The sequence below is a fragment of the Beta vulgaris genome, chromosome 4 (assembly GCF_026745355.1).
Source record: "Beta vulgaris subsp. vulgaris cultivar EL10 chromosome 4, EL10.2, whole genome shotgun sequence".
Taxonomy (NCBI): Eukaryota; Viridiplantae; Streptophyta; class Magnoliopsida; order Caryophyllales; family Amaranthaceae; genus Beta; species Beta vulgaris.
Window position 1 is genome coordinate 66,205,390 of NC_079205.1, and position 27,890 is coordinate 66,233,279.

The 27,890-nt window shown below is 35.8% G+C and overlaps 2 protein-coding genes across 3 annotated transcripts; one reads left to right on the forward strand and one right to left on the reverse strand.

Annotated features, from left to right (window-relative positions):
• Positions 1-5,614: 5,614 nt before the first annotated feature.
• On the reverse strand, positions 5,615-10,715 carry LOC104889836 (hypothetical protein). The gene is made up of 7 exons (XM_010675161.4): positions 9,937-10,715; positions 9,219-9,305; positions 8,856-9,119; positions 8,484-8,648; positions 8,160-8,213; positions 7,910-8,056; positions 5,615-6,653 (listed from the first exon to the last, which is right to left on the reverse strand). Exons 1-7 carry the CDS (start codon positions 10,117-10,119, stop codon positions 6,276-6,278), a joined length of 1,278 nt encoding a protein of 425 aa, XP_010673463.2. The 5' UTR covers positions 10,120-10,715; the 3' UTR covers positions 5,615-6,275.
• A 5,519-nt stretch (positions 10,716-16,234) lies between these two features.
• LOC104889835 (lysine--tRNA ligase, chloroplastic/mitochondrial) lies at positions 16,235-27,759 on the forward strand. 2 transcript variants are annotated; one of them, XM_010675159.4, is made up of 13 exons: positions 16,237-16,606; positions 16,738-17,059; positions 17,165-17,273; positions 17,710-17,767; positions 17,981-18,049; positions 19,441-19,548; positions 19,790-19,882; positions 20,006-20,110; positions 21,387-21,593; positions 23,200-23,294; positions 25,300-25,390; positions 26,810-26,965; positions 27,341-27,759. In XM_010675159.4, exons 1-13 carry the CDS (start codon positions 16,358-16,360, stop codon positions 27,431-27,433), a joined length of 1,755 nt encoding a protein of 584 aa, XP_010673461.2. In that variant the 5' UTR covers positions 16,237-16,357; the 3' UTR covers positions 27,434-27,759. The 2 variants fall into 2 exon arrangements, with proteins under 2 accessions (XP_048499832.1, XP_010673461.2); XM_048643875.2 differs by lacking the exons at positions 19,790-19,882; positions 20,006-20,110 and having other exon boundaries at positions 16,235-16,606.
• The last annotated feature ends 131 nt before the right edge of the window (positions 27,760-27,890 follow it).

Below are 27,890 nucleotides of genomic sequence, written 5' to 3' on the forward strand. Positions count from 1 at the left end.
TAATTTAAGAAAAATCAACTAGTCTTTTAAGAGACCATCTATTTTTTATTTAAAATTCGACACCGGCCCAACTTCAATATTAAGAAGAATATGCCACATTTTTAAATATTGTGACTAGTTTAATCTATTTCGTTAACAGATTAATCTATTCATTAATGATAGTTCTTAACCCATTCAATGACTTGTTTAATCCATTTAGTGATTAGTTTAATCCGTTCCAAAAAAACCTTTTAAAAGTTCAATTTTGCGAAAAAAAAAATTATTTTAAATTATTCTTTGCAAAAAGAAAACCACAATCATATATTATCATTTATAGGTTACTTTTTTTCCTAGTTTCAAGAATTCATGCATTCAAGCGAGCTTGATGGCGAAGCACAAGGCTTTTCCTTCAGCCACCTCCACTACCCAGCAAGCCTTGACTCGTGGGGTAGCAGCAGACAACATTTCCCATCTCATTTCAGGCCACCACTCCTAACCCCACCCATCATCCACTACAATGCATCATTATAACACATCCATTTATTTGATGATACAGCAGCAACAACCTTCAGCCCTTCATAGATTCTCTTCGAGTACTCTCCATACTCATGAGCTGCTTTGGCGTATAGGACACCACTTCTTCATCTGTACGGCACTGATTCTCAAATAACATTTTATTTCTCCGGAACCATACATGATAGGCTTTAACAACATAGTTGTACATGATTTTATAAGCATGGTTCTTTATTAAAGTGGGCACAAATCATCATCAACAACATGACGGTGCTTTAATAAAGCTCTAACGGGAAGGGGTTGCCATATAAAAAGTGTCTTACCTTCGGGGAGACTTGGAGGCTCCAAATTTTTAACCCACGCTCTATGAAAAAGTTATAAATTACCCGACTTTCCCCACCATATAAGATGTCTTAATTGAGTAACACTCGTCTTTTATGAAAGCCCATGCTACACGGTTTTCGGAAGCCACAACTCTAGTTTAAGTTATAAGTATATCACAATTCTAGTTAAAGTATAAGATTGATAATCTCTTTTTTTGGTCCCCTTTGGGAACTTCGTAATAAGAAGAATTTTCCTTTATGCTGCTCTCACACATGGTCATTCAACCAAAGGTCCAACAAGCCCCCCCCCCCTCCCCCCCCCCCCTCCCAACTTTGAAATTTTTGCTTCTACCCAAATTTGAACCTTGGTCTTCTACGTGGTAAATAGGAAGTCATACCATTGGACCTAAAAGTCCTAGGTAGAGTAAGATTGATGATAATGAATCAATAATAATATGTATTCTTTTATAACTAAATTAATTCATAAATAAAAAGGCAAACAACATCTAAAAGAAAAATCAAAACCGACAAACATATAGCAAAAAATTGATCAAATAACATTGTAATATGGTAAAACCATGATTGTTGTAGATGTTATTTTACAACGTAATAGTATATACGCACTTTCATTTCGTTGTTTGATATAAGATCACACACAAGGGGTCTTTGGCCCTAATTAACAAATAGAGTTTATAGTTTAGTTGTTAGAGTTTAGACTTTTACCTTCTTGTTTAGTAAATTTGACTAGCTTTTCACATAAATGTGTTTGGTAAAATTTAGCCGATTGTTGATTACCCTTTGTTTGTGTAAAATGACATTTATTGACATCTTAATCAATATATTAGTATTATAATTATAAGCAAAAAAGTTATTCACACATTCTCTCACCTAATCGATTAAAGAAAAAGCTCCAAAGATGAGCTTTTTTATTTTGAGAGTTTTCACCCACAATTCTTTCTTGAAACTATGTTTACCAAACACTCACATAATAAAAAACTCTTAAAGTGGTCCAGAACCTTCTTTTTGCCCCAAAAAGCCAAACACCCCATTCATCTTTTGTTGTTTGTGGTTTTGAAATATAAATAAATTTGATTATGTTGGTTTAGAAATTGATATGACATCTATTGCATGAACCAATGAATCTTCATCAACCTTGTTTTATAACACGAAACAAATTTAACCTTGTGAAAAGAAATAAAACACCATTATATAGGTATATATAACCCAATAAATGAGTATAAAATCTCTTAAACAGCTATACTAGAGTCTTGTTATTAAAGAAAAACTTAAATTAATGCAATAACATATGAGTTGTCATTGTTCAAAAGGCTGGTGATAAGCCATAAATTGACATGTGTTCCAACCTCCATACTGAAAAGGTAATTTTATGAGATATTATTCACAAATACAAAAATGGGATAAATTGACATGTGTTCCAACCTCCATAAAATTGGTCCGACCCTAAAAATCAAACGATATCTTCACATTTATTTTGTGTGTATATATATATATATATATATATATATATATATATATATATATATATATATATATATATATATATATATATATATATATATATATATATATATATATATATATATATAACCACCGTTTTTTCGTCAAACAATATCAATTGAGGATGGAATGTATTATCCTTCCTCCTAACATTATTCCTCGGGATTGGAGAGATTTAAAGAAAAATGGAGTCTCATTTCTCCAAAGCTGTAGTCCTCTTTCCCTTCCCTCCCTTATATCCCTTATATATTGTTATTCATATTGATTTTAGAGTTTTGACTAGTTAAGTAAAAATTTATCATGATGATAAATGTTATTGTTTGGTGAACTAGTGCTTGAAGTATCTATTAGTGGTTGAAGTAGAGTTTTGAAAATATTTAAATAGATATCCTTTGGGTAGAGTTGGCTTCGAGAACACCTTATGGAAGAAACATATATTTCATGTTTGTTATCTAATACTCCCTCTATTTTCCTTTGTTGTTCCTATTTAGATACGGGAAAGAAATCAATGCAATTTACAAAATAGGTAAGATTCCACTATTTTAAATAAAATAAATTAATTAAAAGAGTAAAACATGACCAATGAATAGTATGAACACATTTATTGGAGTTCAAAATCAATAGGAATTAAGTCATCAACTTATACTATGTATGGAAATATTCTAGATAAGAGCAATATATTGAAATTTACCAATGAAAAATATGAGAAATAACAAAATAAAACAGAGGGAGTAAATCAACAATAAGTACTACTAAATACTAAATCATTAGCAATTTTGGCTGTTAATATATAACAACTAACTACTATTCGAACCTATTAAAAAAAAAAAAAAAAACTACTATTCGAACAACCAACAATTGCTACATTAATTACTTTTTTCAAACAAACTTCAACCTTTTGGAATAACATTTGGCATAAACTAGTATTACCATTTTGTATTTATTATAGTATTTCAACATAAAAGCTAGTTTGTATCGTACACTTATCTAAAACAACTAATTTGGCAGCCAGTTTGAACATATACTAGTATCAATTTAATAATTAATGATTGTCATGTTTAACTCATTTTTAGATTTTTTTTTTTAAGAAAAACTACAACAAATTTAAGAAAATCTAAAAAACCTAATATATATATATAACCACACAGTTCATTAATTATATAGAACAACTTTAGCTTTACTTATACAATTCAAAAAATCAATATTATTGTACAATTGAAGTTGGCTAAAAATATACTTTACATAAGATCATTTTCTTTGTTCCATGATTTTAAAGATCTTCATACGAATTGTTGCAATTGAAAACAAGCAATGAGGAGATAGAGTGTGTGTGAACTGTGAAGTGAGTCTTTTTAGTTTATTTTAATAAGAGAAGATAATGTGGTTGTTATAAAGTGTATAATTATGTGAGTCTAACGACTGTGATAAAATAACGTGAAAATGGAACAAAATTTAAGAATAAGGTAGAAGTAGGAAGATTTTTAAGAAAAAACTAAAATCAAAAGTAATAAGAACTTTATAAAATAATGGGAGTATATGTATATTGAGCCTTTTTCACGAGTTTTAAAGCACCACATAATCAATCATCAAGTTATGAAAATGAGGTCAAGGATAATAATTCATTTACTAAAAAATTTAGCCACACAGATAATTGGGTGAATGAGATTAAAGATAGTAAATTAACTAGGATCTCAACATGTGTAATCTTAAATTCATGATAATATCTTGGAATTCTGCAAATACAATCACATATAGAACAAATCTCTCAAAGGGATAAAAGATAGAATTACCATATCAATTGATCTAAATTTATGCGGATAAGCATTCAAAGATGAATAATATAGAGATATATAAGACCATTTATCTAGATAAATATTACAAATTTTTGCCAACATACTCCCAAGTAACTTGTTTTTTGACCTTATATACCCTCAAACTCTTCAAAGTTCACCATGTATTTTTTTTGTTGTCTTTATAATTAATCACATGCCTTTAATAGTTAACAACTATCATCAATAAAACCTGATTTTGTTACCATATGATAATTAACCCATACATGACCCATATACCCAAAATAACTACCATCGAAATACTGCTCATGACTAAATAAATAGAAGAGAATTATGGAGGAAAAAAGATAAAAGAAATAAAAGAGCTATAGTGATATTTATCAGTGGTCTTCCAACTAGTAGTACTAGCCTTCATATGCACGCGATGTGTGCGTTAATTTCAAAATTTGTTATTCTATTAGATACTTCATTTGTACTTTATTTATGATTAAACTTAAATGTGAAAAATTCAACAGTTAGATGAATTTAGATATATTAATTCGCTAATGTAAAAAAATAAAAAGGTTGTGAGTGATTGTTAAACATTAATTTTTTGTGAATGAATATTGAACAGAAAGAACAAAAATACTGAGTTGGATTATCTGAATTAAAGAGTATCACAGGTAGTGAATGTTCAGATTTTTCATGTGCACGTTATGTATGCCATCTTTTTTTATAAAGTATAAATATTTTGTCCATTTAATTTTTGATTCAAGTATTTGATGCATATACCATTTTTAAACTTGTTTTAAATGGCAAGTTGGAATGAGAATTTTTAAATGTTTTGCTTTTGTAATTTTTTTCATTCTATTAATTAGATCATTAAGGATATTTTAGTCACTTCAAAATAGGACATCACACATCCTCCCTTGGCTTATATAATAAAGATATGTAATATAGTGTAAATTTTTTGTATTAAAATGTGTAAAAAAATGTAAACGTAACAATTAAAAAGAAATAAAATGAGTAATTCAAACAGAACCATTAACATGTGTAAAAAATTGTAAACGTAACAATAAAAAAAAAACGAAATGAGTAATTCAAACAGAACCTAATATAAGTGCAATATCACAAACACAATATGCTAACACTAGAACTTTGTTGGGAGGGACTAGGGAGTAGGGAGGATAAACATTTTGAAAAGGCCTTGGGAACAGTGGAGGTTTGGATTCTTGGCAAAATAAAAGAGAAACGGTAGGCCCAATGCGACTGGTCAGTGGAAAGTGCTGTCATCCATTTACAATCACATGCGCTCCTTTCCTTTCCTTTCCTTTCATATGCTTATTCACTTCTCAGTCATAGCATAACCTCTTAAAATCTTAAAATAGTACGACTACATCTTTTCAAAACCACCTTTCCTTTTTACATCTAAAGCCAACTTTATGGACAAATAAAGAAAAAGAAAAAGATAAAGAGATACTCCTACTATTGGAAAAGGTAACGGAGAAAGAATGCATAAACAAAAACAAATTGCATTTGAAAAGAAGTTTGACAAATCAGAGTACAAATCATACCAAAAAGAAAACAAATTATGAAATGCCACTAATCAATTTGATTACAAATATATGGAACTAACAAATACTAGCATTGACAACAGACCTGCTTCTTGTGAGTTTAGTGAAACAAAAACTCAGGCTGATTTCTCCCTCCCCATACACTTTCTTACATAGTTACATGGAGGAGAAGCTTCAAAACCCAATACCAGTGAAAACCCAAAAAAAAGAAAAACACATTTTTAATACTCATTTACTACAAACAAGCAAAAAGCTAACTCTACTTGCACCATCCTACTCACATAGTAATAAAATAAACAAGGGTTGGGAATTGGAAGTGGAATTTGGGATGAGAGAGAGAGAGAAAATGAGTTTTATGGTTCAAACTTCAAACACCAAGATCGAATATTACAGAAGAGCATATGCAGAGACAATGAGGCTAATCCCTTTGGGGTACCTCTGCCTCCTTGGGTTGTTTTTTTTTTTTTTTCCTTTTCTTAAGGGATGGGGGAAAGGGATAGATTAATTTGATTTTTTTTTTAAGGTTAAATATAGTACTCTACTTTCCAGTATTTTCAGCAGTAACTTAACGTAATGTTTCGTTCCATTAAAAGAAGCATCTAAGGGCATTTAGAATTTCTGCCAGGGCCTCCATAATAAAAGAAATGACCCCAATCGCCGTTACTGCCGGTTTGAACATCGTAACAGTTGGACTGCTCGGTGAATGTACCAATATCTTTGGGAGCTTTAAGATTGTTGGACTCATCTACCACCTGTATGTTTCTGAAGTAACTTGCCTTGCCAAAGCCTTCCTCTGGGAAACGCCCACTCCCCATTTGAGTTGACGTATGCTGTCCATCTGGTTCTGAGTTTACCACCTCCCCTCCCCATTCTATCATTGACGCACTGTCTGCCAAGTATGAGAACAAGAATGATGGCCAATACCCCAGCACGTAGTCATTCCCAAACTGCATCCACCAGTGCCCTTCCTTTGGATCCTACATACATCATACAATAACATTCCAACAATCACTTCAACAACTACTTACTACTAATGATGATAATTTGGACTTGCAATAACCACTCATTGCTGTATATTAATCCTTCCGTTTTTCGGAAAACTACTTCCTTATGGTAGATACACTTTCAAAATGGAAAGTAGTGCTCAAATTTGAGGGCACATACTTTCTTTACTATATTTAAAGACAGAGAGAGAGGAGAGAAAATTTATCATAATTTGAAGAAGATAGAGGGCATGGAAGAGAGCATGTATGGACCAAGACTATCTTTTGTTAAAAGAGTGAGCAGTTTTTTTCGAAATGATGAAAACGGTAAGTGACTAGTTCTTAAAAAAATAAATGAGAAGTCACTAGTTCTTCAATACAATGGAATACTCCACACCCATGGCCATGATGCTACAACTACGAGTATTAAAGCAATACCATATTACCTTAAAGGGTTAATATCAAATCAAACCAAATTGTACTAGATATTCAATAACACAACGAAAGCAAAGAAGACATAAGGTGGTTGTTACTCTGGGCATCCCACCCAACCACCCACTCATCAGTCCCACCACTTCCTACAGAATTGAGGGGGCTGGGGCACCCACAACTAAACTATAAGTCAAAAGATAATTTGGATTGTTATGCATTTCCCATTATTCACACAGTTAACACTACATGTGATCATCTTTTGTCCTCATTTCTAGATCAAAAGGCTAATACCAATTGCTTTTCATTGTCCTCACTCTTGATTGATAAGAGAGAGAGGACAATTAAGAGTGGTGGTGCCCCGTGGGGGCCCTATGCAGGAAAATACTTTTTTTTTTAAAAAAGAAAGAATGCCCCAGTTTTTTAATACACAAGGCCATATCAGTTAATATTAGGGAACCATTTTGAAAGATTCTTTTTCTTCTTAGCATCTGATCCACAGACCACAGCTTTGTCACTTTCTTCCTCTCCTTAGCAAGTACTCTATAGATAAATAATTCAAGAAAACAAACACCCTTTTCTCCTTCCATATTTAATTCAGGAATAACTCTTTTCCAAAAATTGTAAAAATGCATCCTTTTTGAGTATTGATTTGACAGCTAAAGCCACTATATTTATTGAATTTTATACTACTACATGAAAAATTATTGCGACCATGTAAAATGAACAGGCCAAAGAACACTAGTATTATTAGTAGTAGTATACAATATGGAAAGTTGGTCCCACAACAACTAAGATTGAATGGAGAATATGGAATTTACCTTCCAGACAAGTATACTGATATCATATTGGGAACTTCGAAAGCCAGAGACAGGGGAGATGCTTGCTCCCATTGCTATCTCGCTGTTAATCTGTATGAATCCTGAGCACAGGAGGTTGTAGCATCCCGTCGCTTGATATGCATCACTCTGTAGATTATAAATTTAAAATATTAGAATCGAAGGTTAGCGCTCCACAATGCTCTCATAATTAGACAAACAAGCTCAACATACTCCTTAAGGGGAAATTTACCGTCCAATATGTGAAAAGCCTGGTGTTGTTATCCCCATAGAGATCAGGGCTCACCTGTTTCCAGATCATCCACACAGCCCAGAAAGCAGTAAATAAGCACCCATATCAACATATAATAATTCATAGTACTGTACTTTGAGGGAGTATTGAGGACCAAAATTCAAGGAAATGAAATGGGGTCGTGGCAGAGTCATGGGGATACAAAGTTACTCAAAGATCAATAGGGTGCATGCAACTAGATTGCTACTCGTAAAAATGCAATATGATCATGTCACTAACTCAAAAGGTAAAGAAAAAACAATCATCAAATCTTAAAACATATACCTGCCAACCAGCTTCAATACTATTGAGATCTTCACCAAAGGAACCTCCCAAAATCCAGATTTGAGACAAGCTGAACTCATTAGGTTGCTGAATTTTTGGTTCCCAGACGTTTATGGTTGCCTTTGCTCCATAATACTTGTCTCCTTCAACGTATGCGATTGCATGCTGTCCACCAAATAAGAAAAGAAAAAGAAAAAAAAAAGGATTTAGGAAGTAAAACTAAAATAGAATAAGAATCAAGAAAAAGAGGGATATAAAGCAGCAATGTTCTTTTAGTGAAGGAAGTATCAACTTCTTTTTGCCTTTGCCATGATAAAAGTAGTAACAGAAGTAAGAGTGGGCGTCTAAAAGTTAGAAGATGAAGGAGGAAACCTGATGGCCACTTTCGTTGACAAGGTCTGGATCTGGAGACCTAGGCTTGGCAACGGCGCGGTGCTTCTTCCTTCCATATCTCTTAACAGAGCTGGCCCTCAACACGTCATCCTCCTTGGTTCTCCTAACGGGGATAGTCCCCTCTGAACATTTACCATTGGAGTGCCACAGTTGTCTAATTGGATTGGCTCGCGGTGTTGGCTTTGTACCAAACTTCACCTTACTGTCACCAAACAAACCTTCTGGGTGGTAATTAGGCCTCATCTATATGTATCATCGCCAACATAAACCCTGAGTAAGCACTGAGCAATGTAGGATACATAGATTATAAGAAGCAGATAGTACAGATTGTGGGAAGTAGACCTGAATAGTATGATTCTTGAGGAAAGGATGATCAAAGGCTGGCTGGTGATTAATGGGAATACAGTCTATAAAGTCTCCATCTGGGCTCTGCATAATACACCATACACTCATAAATTTCAAGCTACAGAACTTGGAGACATTATAACATAGATAAACCATTTACGTCATAGAATCAACAGTGATATTAAGATTTAACAATAGAAAAAAAATACACAAGTGAGCAAATCGAAGCAGGTTGAATTAAGGGTACAATAGTCACCCACCCATTGAGGGAATATAAAGCGAACCAAACTAAATCTGGAAAAGAGAAAAATGGTAGAAAGGAAAGAGAAAAAGGAAGAATCAGGAAAAACATTAAATTTAGGGGATGCATTTGCATTTGCATTTAGGACTATGAAGAAACAAAAAAAAAAAAGTCTAAAAAAGAAAAGAGAAAAGGGGGTAGAGAGGAGAAGCAGGAAAACCCAGGTGAGTTTAATTTCCTAGCTAAAGAGTAAATCACATAAGCAGCAAACAAGTGATGACATTGATGACAAAATAAAGAAAATATGGTCGTGCAAAGTAGTAACAAAAAAAAAATCCGATTGAAAACCACGAGCACCAGAAAAAAAAAAGTGGAGTAGAGAAATTAGGGTCTACCTCTCTCACTGACGAGTGACGAGTAACGATAGAAAAGAAAAAAAAAGTTGGTAATTTCAAAGTAAAAGAGAGGGAGGACCTGGATGGTTTTGACAGGAGGCTTGTTGAAACGGTTCAAATGCTTTCGGAGCTCCAACTTCTGGCGAGAGGGTGAATGCAATCTGGCCGCGGAAGCTGGCAGCCACACCCAAGAGGAGGAGAAGAAGAAGAAAAACAAGTAGAAGTAGAAGGCAACTCCACCCATCCACATCATCCTGCTCATCTGCTACTGCTACTGCTACTGCTACTGTTGAAGTTGAACAACCACCACCACTCTAAGTCACTGTAGACAGATTTCACAGATAGAGAGAGAGAGAGAGAGATCCAGCCCCAGTTTAGTAATTACTCCCTTGCTCTATCTTCAGTCTTCACCATTAATAATTACACTACACTGCACTATAGAGAATAGATAATAGATAATAGACACACTTTAGATTTGAAAAGAAAGCGCATCCACACTCTGCTTCCCTACCTCGAACCCCACCCACCCCTCTCTTCCTCTTCCTCTTCCTCTTCCTCTTCCTCTTCCTCTTCCTCTTTCTCTTTCTCTTTCTCTCTCTCCCCTCCAGATATCAGATAACTCTGCTTGTCTTTCTTTTCTTTTTCCTCCCCCAATTTCTTGTGTTTTTTTTTTTTAAAAAAAAGAGAGAGAATGAGACTGTGAGAGTGGAGGTGGGAGAACTTACACTGTATTTCTGGTTTCTGCAAAAATCCAATAAACGGACGTCTTTATGGACCTCGCCTTTTTCTATTCCCTTTCTTTCCTTGTTTTCTTCTGCCCCGGCCTAACACTCCTGCTTTTCCAATTTTACCCCCGAGGCTCCAGCCTCTTTCATTTTTCTTTTTTCAACATGCTTCGTAATTGCAACAAATTATATACTCCCTCCATTCCTTTATTTACGTTATCGCTTAAGTTCATTCATCATACATATATCCAGGTGTATCATGATTGGTATATTTAAAATTACTTTTACTCATTTTAAACTTTTTTTTTTAGTATTTTTTGTGCATTTAGATGATTTTAAATGAATAATAAGCAAAAAAAATTAGCATTGGATGATCATGCTTATCATATACCCGGATGTGTAATAAAATTTATGTCATAATTGAAATCCTTTTATGCCAAGAAAAACAAACTAAAAACATCAAAAGGACATTAATTGAGTGCCACAATTTACATTTTTTTAATGCTTTATAAATCATGAGTGTCATATAAATATTGACCATTATTTACAAATCAATCATAAAATATGTGGATAGAAATAAGTTATATACTTATGCATGTGTCTTAATCCTGTCGTTGAACTCTAAAGTCAGGGATTAACCCGTGAAAATCTCAAGCCAAATGCAAATAACTTGATATTCTGCCTATTAAACAGTCAATTGCCAATTTCAAGAGAAACCAACAGTCCACGAAGCGTTGAAATTATGCAATATGTACAACATAGAACTTCACATAAATAAGTTGATGTCAAACCAGATTAGTGATTGATTAAATTATACCAGATAACAACTTATAGTATGAGTTGTGATCATATGAAATCAATAAATAATATTAGACATATATTTTAAACACGTATATTTCGGATTACAAACTCCATATAGTGGCACATTATAGAGTTTCAATATGTATGAATTTGATACCCAAATTCAAAAAGTGGGTTATGAATTGGTATGCAATTACATAAATTGATCCTTAAGATGGTTCTTAGGGTGGTGTTTGGTTGTGTGTTGCTAATTACAAATGTTATTTGAGGAGGAGACGTGAGGGCCTAAGAAAGAGGAAGAAAGAAACAGAGAGAGAAAAAGAAAGAGAGGGACGAAATATTGGGAAAAAAAAGGAGGAGAGAGAAAATAAGTTGTGTGGGAAAAATCGGGTATTTATTGGGGGTTTTATAGGTTCCCCTTGTGGGATTAGGAAGAGATAATTGGACTCAAACTAGATTTTAATGATTGATGAAATTAGTGTTTGGACGTCCCATACCCAATTAGGAATCTTTTTTCAAATGAACACCACCATCAACAAGAAAAACGACGTGCGGGTGATGGATTGTTAAAGCGACGTCGTTGAATTTGTTGGAAGGTTGCGATGATGAAGCTGCAACTTTCTCGAAGGTTGATCAATTTCCACCATTAGAAGATCCTTTGAAATTTCAGCCATAAATCTGAGAAAGAGAGAGATAGATAGATAGATAGAGAGAGAGGGAGAGAGAGGGGTCCAGAGAGAAGAGTAAGAAATAGAGGCATAAGAGAGAGAAATGAGAACGTGAGATTGTGAAATTTATGATAATGAAATCGTGAAATTAGACAGTGGGCCTTTAGGTTTAACCTGGAAAAAAAGGTTTTTTGAACTAAACGGGTGATGGGTCGGGTTAACGGGTCGGATGATGGATGAAAATTATTTTATCCGAAGTTGATCCGTCACCAGCATCCGTTAATTCGTCATCTGTCCAACATCCGTTTAAAGTGGGTTTTTCACCCGTCATTAAGGCGGGTGGACGGGTGATCCACTGGATATTTCCATCTCTAATAATGAGGGTGTAATCCCCCACATTTTTAAAGGATTTTCATAAATATATTAAGTTATTTATGTAGCTATATTCAAATCCAAATGAGTTTGGAAATGGTTTGACTTTTAAAAAGGGTTGACTATTTTTAAAAGTCAACTAAAAATATTTTTGCATGGCTTAACAAAACCTGTAATATTTTAATTAAGCATATTTTAAATAAAAGTTTAATTATTAAAAGCATATTTAAAAGAAAACTTAATGGAATCGAAAGCCCAAAAGTAATAAAAAGGGAAAGGATAATTTGATGACTAAAGTCCTAATAAGCCCATCTTGTTAGTCATCAAAGTTTTAATTATTGAAATTTCTTTTCCTAAGCCCAAAAGGATTAGCCTATTTAAATATCCTAAAAACCCAATATTTTGCCCTACATTCTATTTTCTCTCTCCTCCCTTGCACGTAATTTCTGTTCTCTCTCTCACTCGCCTTTCACTTTCTCTCTCCTCTTGTTGCGTGTTCATATTTTCCCACCAAAGATCGTTTCTTCTTCGCTAAGTAACGTTTCTTGTTGAAAGAAACGTCACAAAACCTTGATTGAACCAAGAAAGCTGCTGCCGCCACCTCCTTGCTGCTGTCACAGCCGCCGGCGCTGCCTTCTTCCTCTTATTTTGGTTGTTTTTCTTTACTTCTCCTTTAAGATTCCATTAAAGTCCTAATTTTTATTGTTATTTTATTACTATTTACATGATTACGATTTGAGTTATTATTTATTATGAAGAAATTTGTTTCGGTTCTCATATGTATAAAAGAAAAAAATTTCAGATTTATTATTTTTAGTTTTAATCATGAAAGATATGGTTTTTAGGGTTTTAAATCACTAGAAACCGTATATTTAAAGTATAAATATGAATTTTGATTGGAATACGATTTTTATATGCATTATAAAATATTTTCAGAAAGTTTAGAAAATTTTATAGATGCTGGAAATTCAGAAAGTTATATTTTAAGGTTTTTAATGATTTTTAATCACTAAATATTTACTATACTAGGGATTAAAAATAACGAGAGTTTAAATTATAAAAACGATTTTTAAAGACGTTTAAAAGGTTTGGGACGTTTTAAAGTTGCTGTATTTTTTTTAGTTCAAGTATTTACTTGATTATTTTAATTTGTTGAGGCGAGAATTTATAGTAGGGGACTTTTAGAACATAAAAGTGGCCTACCGTTGCGTTTATACAAGGTACGTACATAGTCTACGTGCTATATGGTTAGAAACATGCTCTAGGGATGTTTTTATTTTGTAGTATCATGTATAGGACCTTGTTGTTCATATATATGATTTACTGAGATTGCTTTACATGTTATTTGCTTGTATGCTACATGTAAACTAAGAATATGTATAAGTAAGATTGTTTGTATGGAAGTTTGATGCAAGCAGATAAGTTTAGTTTGGTATTAATTCGTGAGTGAATTAATGTAAGTGGGTTGGAATCATGTGTTACATAGATTCTTTGAGATTATTTATTTATCTTATAAGAACCGTGGATCTTATTTGGTAATTTTGAGTTATACCTATATAAAGGTACAGTTTACTGTTGGCTAGGTTCAACAGGCAAGTTAGCAAAGAATAAAAGAAGTTAAAAGAGTCTTGAATGATAAGTTGTGAACTTGTTAATTCTAAGATAAAAAGGAGTTTTGTGATTTTTGTGATTATTAGTATATATGTTGTGTGCTTGGTTGGTGTCAACACAAGTATAAAAATGAATACAACGTAAAGTGAAACGAGATAGGTTATAGACTTTAGACTGGTGCACGTCTAGAGTTGGACACTAAGGGTTGGGATACATAGTCCGCCGTGATATGTATTTTCCTAGGATTGGATTGATCACCTTTCCTTTTTAGCTCAAATGTTCCTCGATATCGCAGGTCAATTGGAATATGTGGTAGCTCCCATATCTCCTACTTCAGTATAGACAACTCGTCCCATAACTATTCCATCTAAAAGAAGAAATAAAAGTTTAGAGTCTCGTTCAGTAAGAGTCATCTGCAGTTTGTTATATGCTTATTATTATTTATGTTGTAGTATCATGTTCAGGATTATTTATGCCTGATATGTAGTACTCAGCTTTGCTGATTACGTGCTTGTCTGTGTTTGTGATCATGGCTTTGCCTATTGATCCTGTGGTAATCCTTCGGGGGAGCAGAGTCAAGAAAGCACTGACATTACAGGTTCGAAGATGCATACCATTGGGAAATCTGGAATGGAGAGGCTTTTGTGACATTAGTAGTATTTAAGTTGTTTCTAGGAATTGATATTTTCAGACTTTAGCTTTAAGTTGGTGTGTTTCAGTTCAAACATTGTTTTGGTTTTTATTTCATAAGTTAATAAAGTTGATTTTAGTTTAGTAATTGTTTTCCGCTGCAAAATTCTGAGTAAGCCGAGACGTTTTCACACGGGCGATAATGCCTGGGTAATTCTCTAGGTTTGTTATAAAAGTATTTTCTAGAAAGAGAGAATTATCGGGGTGTTACAAAGGGTATTGGACATGATTGAATTAACAATAACGTATAGATGTATTGAAGTGTTTGTTTACCTTGACACGGACCTACAAGAGCTGCAATACACTGAGCCACTAGTTACACAAATATATTTAGGCCTTGTTTGGTTGATAAAACAAATCATGGGAAGTGTAAATTCTTAAGAAGTAGAAGTACATGAAATTGTTTGGTTGGCAAAATCATGGAAATTTGCACTTCCTAAGAAGTTCGGAGGAAGTTACTTACCTATGTCCCCCTAGGTAAGTAGAGCTTTCCATAGGAAGTTCTACTTCCCATTATCAACCAAACACAATTTTACACTTCCTAGAAATTTCAAATACATGAAAAAATAACTTTATAGGAAGTATGACTTCCTATATACAACCAAACAAGGCCTTACAGTCTACCACATTTTCTATTACCCAGATATAACCCAGACTTAAGAATTAATCTATACAAATCTCTATTATATAAGTCAAGGGAGGAGGTGTGGTGTCCTCTTTTGAACTGACTAAAATACCCTTAATGATCTAATTAATGGAATGAAAAAAAATTACAAAAGCAACTCATTTAAAAATTCTCATTCCAACTTGCCATTTAAAACAAGTTTAAAATGGTATATGTATCAAATACTTCAATCAAAAATTAAATGGACAAAATATTTATACCTTATAAAAAGAGATGGCATACATAACGTGCACATGAAAAGTCTGAACATTCACTACCTTTGATACTCTTTAATTCAGTTAAACCAACTCATTATTTTTGTTTTTTTTGTTCAATATTCATTCACAAAAAATAAATGTTAACAATCACTCACAACCTTTTTATTTTTTTACATTAGCGAATTAATATATCTAAATTCATCTAATTGTTGAATTTTTCACATTTAAGTTTAATCATAAATAAAGTATGAATGGAGTATCTAATAGAATAACAAATTTTGAAATGAACGCACGCATCGTGTGCATATGAAGGCTAGTATATTAAAAGGCGTGCAAAAACAAGAAACTGTGCCACATAAAAAAGATAAGAAATTGCATAATATAAGATTTGATCCCAAGACCTCAAGTACATATACTAAAGTTCTAACCACTAGGCTAAGTTGTATTTAGTATTATTATCATAAAGTATTATATTAATAGATGAAATTTTTTCTTATCTGAGGCATAGCCCGGGTTTAATAACTAGTTTTTGGTTTAAAAGTTGAGTTTTGCTCATCTAAGAAGTGTTGTTGAGAAGACATAGAAGGCATTGCGGGGCCGCGGTTGGGGCTGGGCCTGGCGTGGTAGTTTTGAAATGCCAAATGAGAAATGTGCTGAATTCAGGAGGAATAGAAAGAATCAAAGAAAGGCCCTAAAGAGGTAGTGACAGTTTATCTCTAAAGAAGGGTGAAGAAAGTGAGCTAGTGCGACGATGATGATGGATGGAGTGAAGGTATGGAGCCAAATCCAATCGTCTCAGCAGCTGAAGCAGCTGCTCCAGTGGAAGTCGAAGTTGTCGTTGGGCAATACAACTACATCATTCGTTCGGCGCCGCTTTGTTGCCTGTGCGACTCCGACTCCGACTCCGACTCCGAGCCGCAGCCGCCGTCCCCAGTCGTCGTCTTCTACTTCTACATCTACATCCGACAGGGAAGCTGTCCGCACCATCCGCCTGAACAAGGTAAGTTATTTGAATGTAGTCCTAGTTTTTTTTTTATCATCCATCTATATGAGCCACGAAAGCCGTACAAAGTACAGAAGTAGTCCCTAGCTGGTAATAGTAAGGTGTTTGAATATACAATTTGACTTTAGGTGGAAGAATTGAGAAGCAAGGGGTGTGAGCCTTACGCATACAAGTGGGATAGGAGTCATTCAACAAGTGAACTTCAGTCCATGTATGAGAATCTTCCTAGTGGTGAGGAGGCTAATGATCACGTCTCCGTTGCCGGAAGAATTATGAGTCGCAGGGCTTTTGGGAAGCTTGCCTTTCTCACTCTAAGAGATCATTCTGGCACAATTCAGCTTTACTGTGAAAAGGATACGCTCTCTGCAGATCACTTTGAGCATTTAAAAGCACTTGTTGATATTGGTGATATACTTGGTGTAACTGGCACTTTGAAAAGGACTGAGAAAGGTCTCCACTATTCTTAATCTTATTCTTACTCTTGTTTGCTTTTATCTATATGATATACTAGGACTGAGACTGACTACTATTATGTATATGTATAATGTATTACAGGGGAGCTTTCTGTTCGTGTCAATTCCTTTGCAATCCTTACCAAATCCTTACTCCCACTGCCCGACAAATTCCATGGCCTCACCGATGTTGATAAGCGCTACCGTCAAAGGCAAGTTCCATCTTTCCAATCTTTTTTCTGCCTAATATTCAAGCTTGCTTTCTTATTACCGTGTCTACATCCAACCCCGTTCACATGGATACTAATTTGCAGCTTAGCTTTCAGTCACCTTCATAGTTCATAGCCTTGGTAAACCTAAGCAATTACTATGCATCTAAAGCAGCCTTAATTGTTCGCATGCACCTCCAACTAGTAGTTGCACATGTAGCACACTTCTCATGTTTTTCTTTGTCTATTTTTCTGATTTTGTCTCTCCACCATTCTCATACTTAATATTCCCTGTGCTTATAAAATACATGAACCTTTGTCTCTCCTCATCAGTATGATCAATGGCTTATCAAATCTGTATGCCATTCTTCTACTGTTTATTTCCTTCTAGGAGGAACCCCTGTATACCTGATATCTACACCTCGTATTTTCTCTCCAGGTATGTAGACATGATAGCAAATCCTGAAGTTGCTGACATATTTCGGAAGAGAGCCAAGGTAGATTTTTGGTAGCCAGGAGTATAAGTTGTTCATGATGATTACTCACACTAGGCAGTCATTCATTTCTTTGTGCATGTAATCTGATTAAGTCTTTGTTGAATCATTTTATTCTTGTTGATGCCTCATAAAATAGAAGTGCTTCTGATGCTAATTTCTAACACTGAAAAGAGCAAGTTTGAATTATATGCTGATTTCTTTATATTTCAGTAGATCATCTCAGAGATTCGTAAGACTGTGGAATCCTTGGGCTTTGTTGAGGTTGAAACTCCAGTTCTACAGGTTTGTGTTTCTGTTACAACTGTGTACCATGAATACATGTTAAGTAATTGCTATCCCTGGATACAAATATTAGGTGCAATATATATGTATATGTTAGGATTAAAAGCCCAATATATCTGTCCATTATGGTGTTCGGGCATGTACGTAGTAAACGAACCATGTTTAGAAGGTGGTATGTCAAGTGGTCTGCATTTTTAAAACTTGGTCTATGGAGTGGTCTATGGACTGGTCTGTGCTGCCGAACGCAAATACAAGACGTGAAGCTTCTGACTTGTTTTGTTTCCTCTTTGTGGAATATTTCGATTTCCTAGTTTCATAGTATTTCCTATTTACTAGTTTAATGTATTTAGGAAACTTAGAAAGATATTTTACTTGTTATAGAATATCTAGGGGTTGTTACTAGGAAGGTTGGTTTTCTAATTTTAGTAGTTCTAGGGTTTAGGAGTATGGAGTCTTATAAATAGGAGTTTATAGGCTCATTGTTAGGGTGTGTGTTCACAACCAATTGTGTGAGGAACCCAATCGTGAGATTGTCCAATTTGTGTGGTGAGGGATTTATTCCTTCACATTAAAACTTGTGTGTTTGCCATTATTGTTTGTTCTTTGATTTCTTACTTACAAAATTTTGACCCTTATTCCATAATAGTATATACAGATAGGATATATAAATAGATATTAGCTTAGATATTTTACCCTATATATGGTATTGTACAACTTGATGCAATAAAAATTGGAAGATGGAGCTCTTAGTTTGTCTTTTATCTCAGAACTTGGGTGCTTGTGATTATGATGTAATATACTAATAAGTGATTGAAAAGGCTCAAAGTGCCGCAAGGCGATGGGGGTTCCTAGATTCCTAGAGCTTAAATGCAGATTTGATGAGGCACAAGTTATTATATTAAAGATTCTGTTTGTAAAAACAGGCCGTAGATATGAAAATAATGCAGCCAATGCACCTTTTTGTGCACCCTAGTGCCGTTTTTCAAAAACACCTTGTCTATTAAGCACTTCTGAAAGATCATTTAGGCACATCAAGTACTGGATGTAATATGATACTTTATGGATTTCCAGTGGTGAAGATGCTATTTAATTTGAGTGTTTGTAGGGGTGAGGATAAAAGAAGAACTATACATGCTGCCTGCTTCCTGAAATAATTGTCCATTTCTCGATTAAGCCTTTGGGTTATTGTTGGGAAATGGAGTTAAGTCTGCTGCATAGACGGTCCATCTCAGGATTGCTTTCAATCACACCTATCTGATGCTAATGATACACACATTGAGATTAGGATTCAGTCTGACTATCACTTTTGAAAATTCAGTTTGCATCTTATACTTCAAAGGTAGAAGTGTTGTTGACCCGTGGTCTTGATGTTTACATGAATTATTTACTAGGGAGCAGCTGGTGGAGCAGAAGCGAGACCGTTTGTAACATACCATAATTCACTGGGAAGGGATCTATATCTTAGAATAGCTACTGAGCTTCACTTGAAGAGGATGCTGGTAAGACTTTCCATGCCTTTTCTTATTGCATTTGTGTATGCTCTTTCAACAACAATGCATAGTATCAATAGCTGTATAATCTTATCTTTGATGATGAAGTAGTGTATATCTTGTAAATCTAATGTTGTATCTTAGTAGATGATACTTAGTTTTGCTGAATACTAATATCCTAATCACTGTCATTTCATTCCTTTTATATGGTTACATTCTGCATAAGAAAACATTTGGCTTTGATGAACAGGTTGGAGGCTTTGAAAGGGTTTATGAAATTGGAAGAATATTCAGAAATGAGGGCCTCTCGACTCGTCACAATCCTGAGTTCACCACAATAGAGGTGGTAATCATGATTCATGAGTCTAGATGTTACTTTACCCCCTTCTATGCTGTCTTGCTTTGGCCTTCTACAAAGCCTTGAGCATAAATGGCTGGACAAAAGTATCTTACCTAATTTTTTTAGTTGTATGAAGCATATTCCGACTATGAGAGCATGATGACCATGGCAGAAGAAATTGTTACTCGCTGTGCACTTGTATGTCAAGGAAAGCTTAAGATAGAGTATCAGGTAAAGTTTGCTGCTCCTATCCTTCTTGAACACCTTTCCCTCCCCTCCTCAAACACACATAAACAAGGGAAGGATGTGTACAAGTGCGCGCATGTGCTTGTGTGAGGGAAAGGAATTGAATAATGAAAGGGAAATGATAGGAAAGTAATCATAACCCTTCCAAGTCCCCCATGTGTTCAGTCATTTACAAAAATCCCCTTCCCTTATTCTGTCTCTTACTTGTACCACAACTCACCTGTCCCCTCCAGGTTATGGATTTATCTTCCCTCCCCACCCAAGCTAGTTAGACAGCCAGCACTCAGTCAAAGTGCTGACACCCCATCCACCACCATCCTCCTAGCAAGTTGCCTCATCCCTCACCAACACCACAGCTCCTATTCATTACCTTCTTCCACCCATGGGCAGGGACAACTTGGTGGTAAACTCAGTTCTTATTTCCTACAACTTTTGCCACGATATCCATGCTTTATTCACTCCAAGCATATGGCTATTTTGACTCATGATTAACAACCTAGCTATCTGACTCTTACCGGTATAGAGAGCTGGAGAATTTCCTGGAAGAAATCCTCACCAGAAGTTTCTAGAAAAAATCCTGGAAGAGATTCTCAACACAACGTTAGAAAAAACTGGCTATTTGGTTAGGAAAGCCGTCTTTTTGGCCTTAACTATTTGTTTGTGTGTCATTGGGACTGGTGGTTGTAGACATGGGGCCTATTTGTGTTGGGTGATCGTGGGGCTCCCATGGTAATTATGGTGGTCTTAGAGCTGACAATGGTGGTGCTGGGTGGATATTTGGTGGGGCAGTATGGTATTTATGGAAGAGGCTGTAGACAAGGAAGTGATAATCCAAATCCCATTGGGCAGGGGATCAAAATCTCGGTGATTTATGGAAAACTAAAATGAGAAAGGGGAAGGGAATTTCCAAAGTAACCCAACCAAGGGAAAGAGGAAGGGTTATTTATTGCCTTTCTCTTTTCTCGAATGCCTTATTTAGCCCTTTTGCATTATTAACAAACCGACTTGAATTAGAACAATTTGAGTTAAGTAAATTGAATTGCAATCATTGCCTTTCCCTTTTCTGAATCCCTTGACCAAACGACCCCTTACATTGTTAGCAAACTAACCCAAAAACATCTGCCGAGATTACTGTTTGATCTATCTGTTTGTTTCCGTACTCATGAGAACAAATCGAGTTTATCATGTTAGACTCTTAGTCTTAAGTGCAATGTACGCTGTTGTGTATCTTATAGGAAGTTATGTCAAAACTTCTTTGCAGGGAATAGATATATCTTTAGAGCGGCCGTGGAGGAGGGAGACTATGCACAATCTTGTTAAGGAAGCATCCGGAATTGACTTTAATGAGTTTCATGATAATCTTATAGCTGCTAAGGAAGTTACCTTAAGAACGCTTGGAAGCAGCCTTGAGGACAAGGACAAATTTGCTATTGCTAATTGCCCATCAATTGGCCATATTCTTAATGAGGTTTTCTCTCTCTCCCTCTCTCTCTCTCTCTCTCTCTCTACAAACACACACACACACACATATATATAGAAGTGAGTTCATATGAGAATGCATACTTACATGAGAAATGAGAATGAATTTTACGCGCTATAACTCTTATGAATAAGTGATGTAACTCTAATGAAAAAATGTTGTAACTCAAAAAAAAAGAAAATTATTTGGGCTCAAATTTTTTTAGGGGGTAAAACTCTAATGAACAAGTGTTGTAACTCTAATCCAATCGTGTGGTTGAGATTCATTTTCATTTCTCGTGTAAGGACATTCTCATGTGATCTTACCCCTATATATACTAGCCTTTATATGCACGCGATGCGTGCGTTAATTTCAAAATTTGTTATTCTATTAGATATTTCATTCATACTTTATTTATGATTAAACTTAAATGTGAAAAATTCAACAGTTAGATGAATTTAGATATATTAATTCGCTAATGTAAAAAAATAAAAAGGTTGTGAGTGATTGTTAACATTAATTTTTTGTGAATGAATATTGAACAGAAAGAACAAAAATAATGAGTTGGTTTAACTGGATTAAAGAGTTTCAAAGGTAGTGAATATTCAGACTTTTCATGTGCACGTTATGTATGTCATCTTTTTTTATAAGGTATAAATATTTTGTCCATTTAATTTTTGATTGAATTATTTGATGCATATACCATTTTAAACTTGTTTTAGATGGCAAATTGAAATGAGAATTTTTAAATGATTTGCTTTTGTAATTTTTTTCATTCCATTAATTAGTTCATTAAGGGTATTTTAGTCACTTCAAAAGAGGACACCACACCTCCTCCCTTGGCTTATATAATAGAGATTAAACTTAAATGTGAAAAATTCAACGGTTAGATGAATTTAGATATTATTAATTCGCTAATGTAAAAGAATAAAAAGGTTGTGAGTGATTGTTAACATTAATTTTTTGTGAATGAATATTGAACAGAAAGAACAAAAATAATGAGTTGGTTTAACTGGATTAAAGAGTTTCAAAGGTAGTGAATGTTCAGACTTTTCATGTGGACGTTATGTATGCCATCTTTTTTTATAAGGTATAAATATTTTGTCCATTTAATTTTTGATTGAAGTATTTGATGCATATACCATTTTAAACTTGTTTTAAATGGCAAGTTGGAATGGGAATTTTTAAATGATTTGCTTTTGTAATTTTTTTCATTCCATTAATTAGTTCATTAAGGGTATTTTAGTCACTTCAAAAGAGGACACCACACCTCCTCCCTTGGCTTATATAATATATATATATATATATATATATATATATATATATATATATAACCTCAGTTATCCATTATATTATGTGAATCGGCAGCAAATTAACATCCTGATACCGGATTAATTCTGATTTATAATAGTAGAAATGTAGAATATATTTCTTTATATCCAGAGAGTTAAGATTTTGATTTTTCTCATGGTTACTTGACTTTCTTCCATCCTTCCAAACGTGAAGTAGTGAGAAAGATAGGGATAGAATATAATGATGTTATCATCTTTGTTCTGTTTGGGGAATTGCTACTACTTTCTATTTGCCAATGCACTTTTCTGTCTGCTTTCTCCAGGTCTTTGAGATAGTTGTGGAGCCAAAGCTCCTCCAACCTACATTTGTTCTAGATTATCCCGTTGAAATATCTCCTCTTGCTAAACCACACAGAAGGTAACAAGGGAATCTACTGCATTATGTCATTACATAGATATTTTGAAGTTCATGGGATAATTTTGAACTTGTTTGTTTTGGCGATCTGGTCCTTTGCTGATGCTTGCTGGAAATGCATTTGTTTTGAATTGTTTTCAACAGTGGATATAGAAGGTTTTTGCTTATATTAGTAATTCTTGTTTTATGGATAAGAAAGTAGTTTCCAGAAATGAACAGCTGCAAAATAAGCAAGGGAAATGAGGACAAGCAGGGAGGGAGGGAGAGGTAGGGGGAAAGGGAGGGGGGAGAGAGAGCGAGAGAGGGAGCGAGGGAGAGGGAGAGGGAAAGGGAGGGGGGGGAGAGAGTGCGAGAGAGGGGGGAGAGGGAGGGGGAAAGGGAGGGAGGGGGGGAGAGAGAGAGAGAGGGAGGGAGAGGGAGAGGGAGGGGAAAGGGAGGGAGGGGGAGAGAGAGAGCGAGAGAGGGAGGGAGGGAGGGAGGAGGGAGAAGGGGAGAGAGAGAGAGGGAAGGAGAGAGAGGGAGGGGGAGAGAGAGAGGGGGGGAGAGGGGGGGGAGAGAGGGAGAGGGAGAGAGAGAGAGGGAGAGGGAGGGAGGGAGAGAGAGAGGGGGAGGGAGAGAGAGAGGGAGAGAGGGGGAGAGAGGGAGAGAGGGGGAGGGAAGGAGAGAGAGAGGGAGGGAGAGGGAGGGAGGGAGAGAGAGATAGAGGGAGGGAGAGAGAGAGCCGTAGACCAAAGTCAACCCTTAAACTTAGCGTCGTCAAACCAATGGGTATCAACGAGATTGTTCTTTTGGTTGCAAGTCAAAGGATAACTTAATCAAATAGCACTAAAACTTGACTACTTAACCCTCCTTAACCCCCCCGGGGGGTTAAACATCATCCATCAGCTGACCAGCAGTCCACCACCTCAACTTTTATATGCCCCCCATCCATATTAACACCTTCCCGACCCATCCTACCCCTAACATCACACCCCCTTCCCTTCTCCATGCTAGATCACCTATTCACCACCACTACCACCTTCTCCCCTCCGTTCGCATCCCCATGACTAGTCACCACCACTAACACCTTCCTTCGTCCGCATCCCTTGACCATAGTCACCACCACTAACACCTTTCTCCCTTTGCTTCCCCATGACCAGTCACCACCAGTACACCTTCCTCCCTCCTCATCCCCGTGACCAGAGTCACTATCACCACCCAATCCCTTCTCCATCCCTCATTCCAGATCTTGATCACTGCACCATCATCGAATCCTACCTCCTTGAAAGAGAATTCCAGATCTGAACCTAAAAATGCTAAAGAGGGGTTGGTGGGAGGCGGTTCCAGTTGGCTAGGTGCGGAAATTATGGCTCAGAAGATTGGGTTTATGTGTGGGGTGTGACTGCTGTCTGCGGTGCTGGTTAGAGTTTAGGGCATGATTTAGGTGGGGGGAAGTTGGTGCTGGGCTCTTTCTCTCCCTCTCTTTCCTTATCTCTTTATCTTTCTTGATTTCCCTGTGGTTGCACCATTGGGTTGACAGTTGTAATGGTGGTGGGAGGGGACATAGAGTCAGGTCATGGTGGAGCAGGCAGTACGTGGGGCTGGGGAATGCTGGTGATTAGGCACCGTTTAGAGGAGTGGAGAGGCTAGGTGTTGGTGATTGTGGTGTTATGGATGGAGCAGGCAGTGGTGCGGTTGGTAGTGTTTCATTACTTGAGTGGTGGACCTGGTGCTAGGTGGTCTGTTAAGGTAATGAGAAAGTAATTTAACAACTTGAAACTCACCATATGCTGTGATGTCGCAACTAATATGACATTTTCCTAAAATGGAAAGTGTTGCCACTAATAAAATCCGGAGGAAGTATTTCCTTGGAGCCTCATAATCCTCCGTTTTTCCGCTTTAAGGCCCTGTAGCAGGATTGTCTATTCGTTTTATTGACACATATAGTTGAATTATATTGGCTGTTTGTAGTATCCATTTAATTATTTCATTTTATGTATTTTTCTTATGCATGATATTTTCAATGCAGCTTTGTAGGTCTGACTGAGAGATTTGAACTGTTCATCTGTGGCCGGGAGCTAGCAAATGCATTCTCTGAGTTAACAGATCCTATAGATCAGGTAGGTGTTCAAACATTTAAATTGTTGTAGACGACCGTGTTTCCTGAAATTGACACTCTTATCATGAGTGTAAAACGCATACCCATAGTTAACTATTAGTTGGATACTTCATTATCTTGTACCACAGATATTAGGTGAAACGTATAAATAGGGAAAGAAGACAGGAAGTTATGTGATTTGTGATTGCAAATAAGTATACATGAATATTGTAACAAAAACTAGGACAAAGTCCATCTGAAATCCGTATGCAAATATTTGCAAACAAATTAATGTGGATGGTACATGCAAATTTCATTTAGAATCATTGATTTATCTCATGAATTCCGTGTCTTTACACCCTAGCCTTTTTAGAAACACGATTCCATCCTAATTCCGAGCCATTAAATGCAAGGATAGGTAAGCCATACCCTACACACAAACCCGTGTCTGGTTAACATAATTAGACGTCATTACATCAAACAGTCTCCACTGTGATATTATTTAAATACAGTTTGAAAAAAACAATCATGCTATGTAGCTAGAACAGTGTTTGAACCACATAATAGTCCTATTTGGTAAAGCGAGTGTGGGCGAGTATTAAGAGGATTGGAGTTGGAGGCATACTAGCTGAATCACTCCTTAAAAAAAAAAAAAGCTGTTTGACCATAGTTTGAATGGAAACATCGCTGAATGGCCTGTTGGGTATGGCAATGGACCAATGCTTTTCCCAATTTGCTTAATTTGAATTGTCCCTTGAGCAGTCTTTGAGGATAGAGAGTTGGGATACGTTGTCGATAATACAATCATGCGCAACATTTGAGGCGAATTACATTACCCGTACCTTTAAATCCCAAATGTACCCATTTCAATCCTTTGTCCTGAAAGATGTTCTATCTACTGTCCCCTTTTTATGATTTTGCCACGTAGAAGAGTAAGTAAAATAAATTTAATGGAAACTTAGAGCGCTTTACTTTAGTGAAAAAAGCACATATTTTGACAATTACCGGTATTTATTAAGTTTCCATAAACAGAACACTGGTCTTAGAAATGGAATCTAGTCTCCAAATGGTTGAGTCCAAGTCTCGAAATATTATGGTTCTTGGACTTGGAAATTTGAGTCCAAATCAAGGCCAAACTAGTCTAGAAAAAGTGGACTGGATTGGACTAGACTTAGGACTTTTTCCTAGCTCACTTATTAGTGCCTATGATTCAATGACTTCTGTGAGGCGCTTCCTTTCACAGACGTGATTTGTTATGCAGTCGGTACTTGGTAAGCTAGATACTTTGCAATTTGTCACAATTGCGATACACATGGACTAAGATGTAGCATGTTACTGGAAATAATTTCTTGCTCCCTGCCTCCCTCTTTATTTTGGTATGCTACTGGATGGTTCTAGCTCATTAAGTGATATTTTGTTTTTTCTCATTTTGCCGAAACAGAGGCTACGTCTGGAAGAGCAAGTGAGGCAGCACAATGAGAAGCAATTGGAAGCAGACCACAAGGAGAACAAGAGTGAAGATGGTCCATATAAGGTGACCCTTGATGAAGATTTTTTGACAGCATTGGAGTATGGAATGCCTCCAGCTTCTGGAATGGTTTGTTTACCCTTTACCTTTAGTTATCAACGTTCATGAGCATCATGTTTAATGACTAATGTGTACGGCGTGTCTCTTTATCCTGCTTGAGATGGATGTTGGTTCTGGTTACTTGTGTTGAAAATCTCCGGACGGTTGAGTATGAAACAGAAGTCTTTATGTAACTATGTTATTTGGGGCGGAGGAATATTTTCATTCTACTTTTTCTCGGGTCTGTGGGGAAGAAGGGGAGTGCCGTCTTTATAAGATTTCTTCATAATGCAAGCTAAGGCTGTTTGGTTCACTTTGTGGAATGACAATGGAATGGTTGTTAATTCGTTTATTTTTTCACATACGTTCTATAACAAATTAACAGATGGAAGTTTGTTGTGACAGGGATTGGGAATTGACAGGCTAGTGATGCTACTAACGAACTCTGCCGGCATTCGGGATGTCATTGCCTTCCCTGTCCTCAAGGTTCAGAACTAAGAAGTAGGCATGAGCATGAATTGGAGCTGGAATTTGAGTTGTCCTTTTGAAGAATAGCCCTTTGAATGGCAAGCTTTTATTTATGAATGCTGATGCTTCTCAGCTTCTGAGATGAGTGTCTCAAGCCTTTCTAGCTAATTTATTGATCTGACAACGAGAATGAGAGTTAATTGCTTTGAGGAAGGTTTCGGATGTATCAAGTTCTTTGTTTAGAAATTTCCAAGTTTTTATTATAGGACCACTAAGATTTTTGTCGGTGAAATAAAGGAGAATTACTGGACATGATGCGTTGCCAGAATCAATCACAATATTGCTTGTTACGTCCATTTTGCTGAAAGATTACACTTAAGATTCTTTGATTGCATGTGGTAGTATTCTTAAAATTTTAGGAAGTGTAAAGATAGTAAGAGATCCTGCCATTTGCTCGGAAAGGGGTTGTGGGGCTAATTGAGAGCTA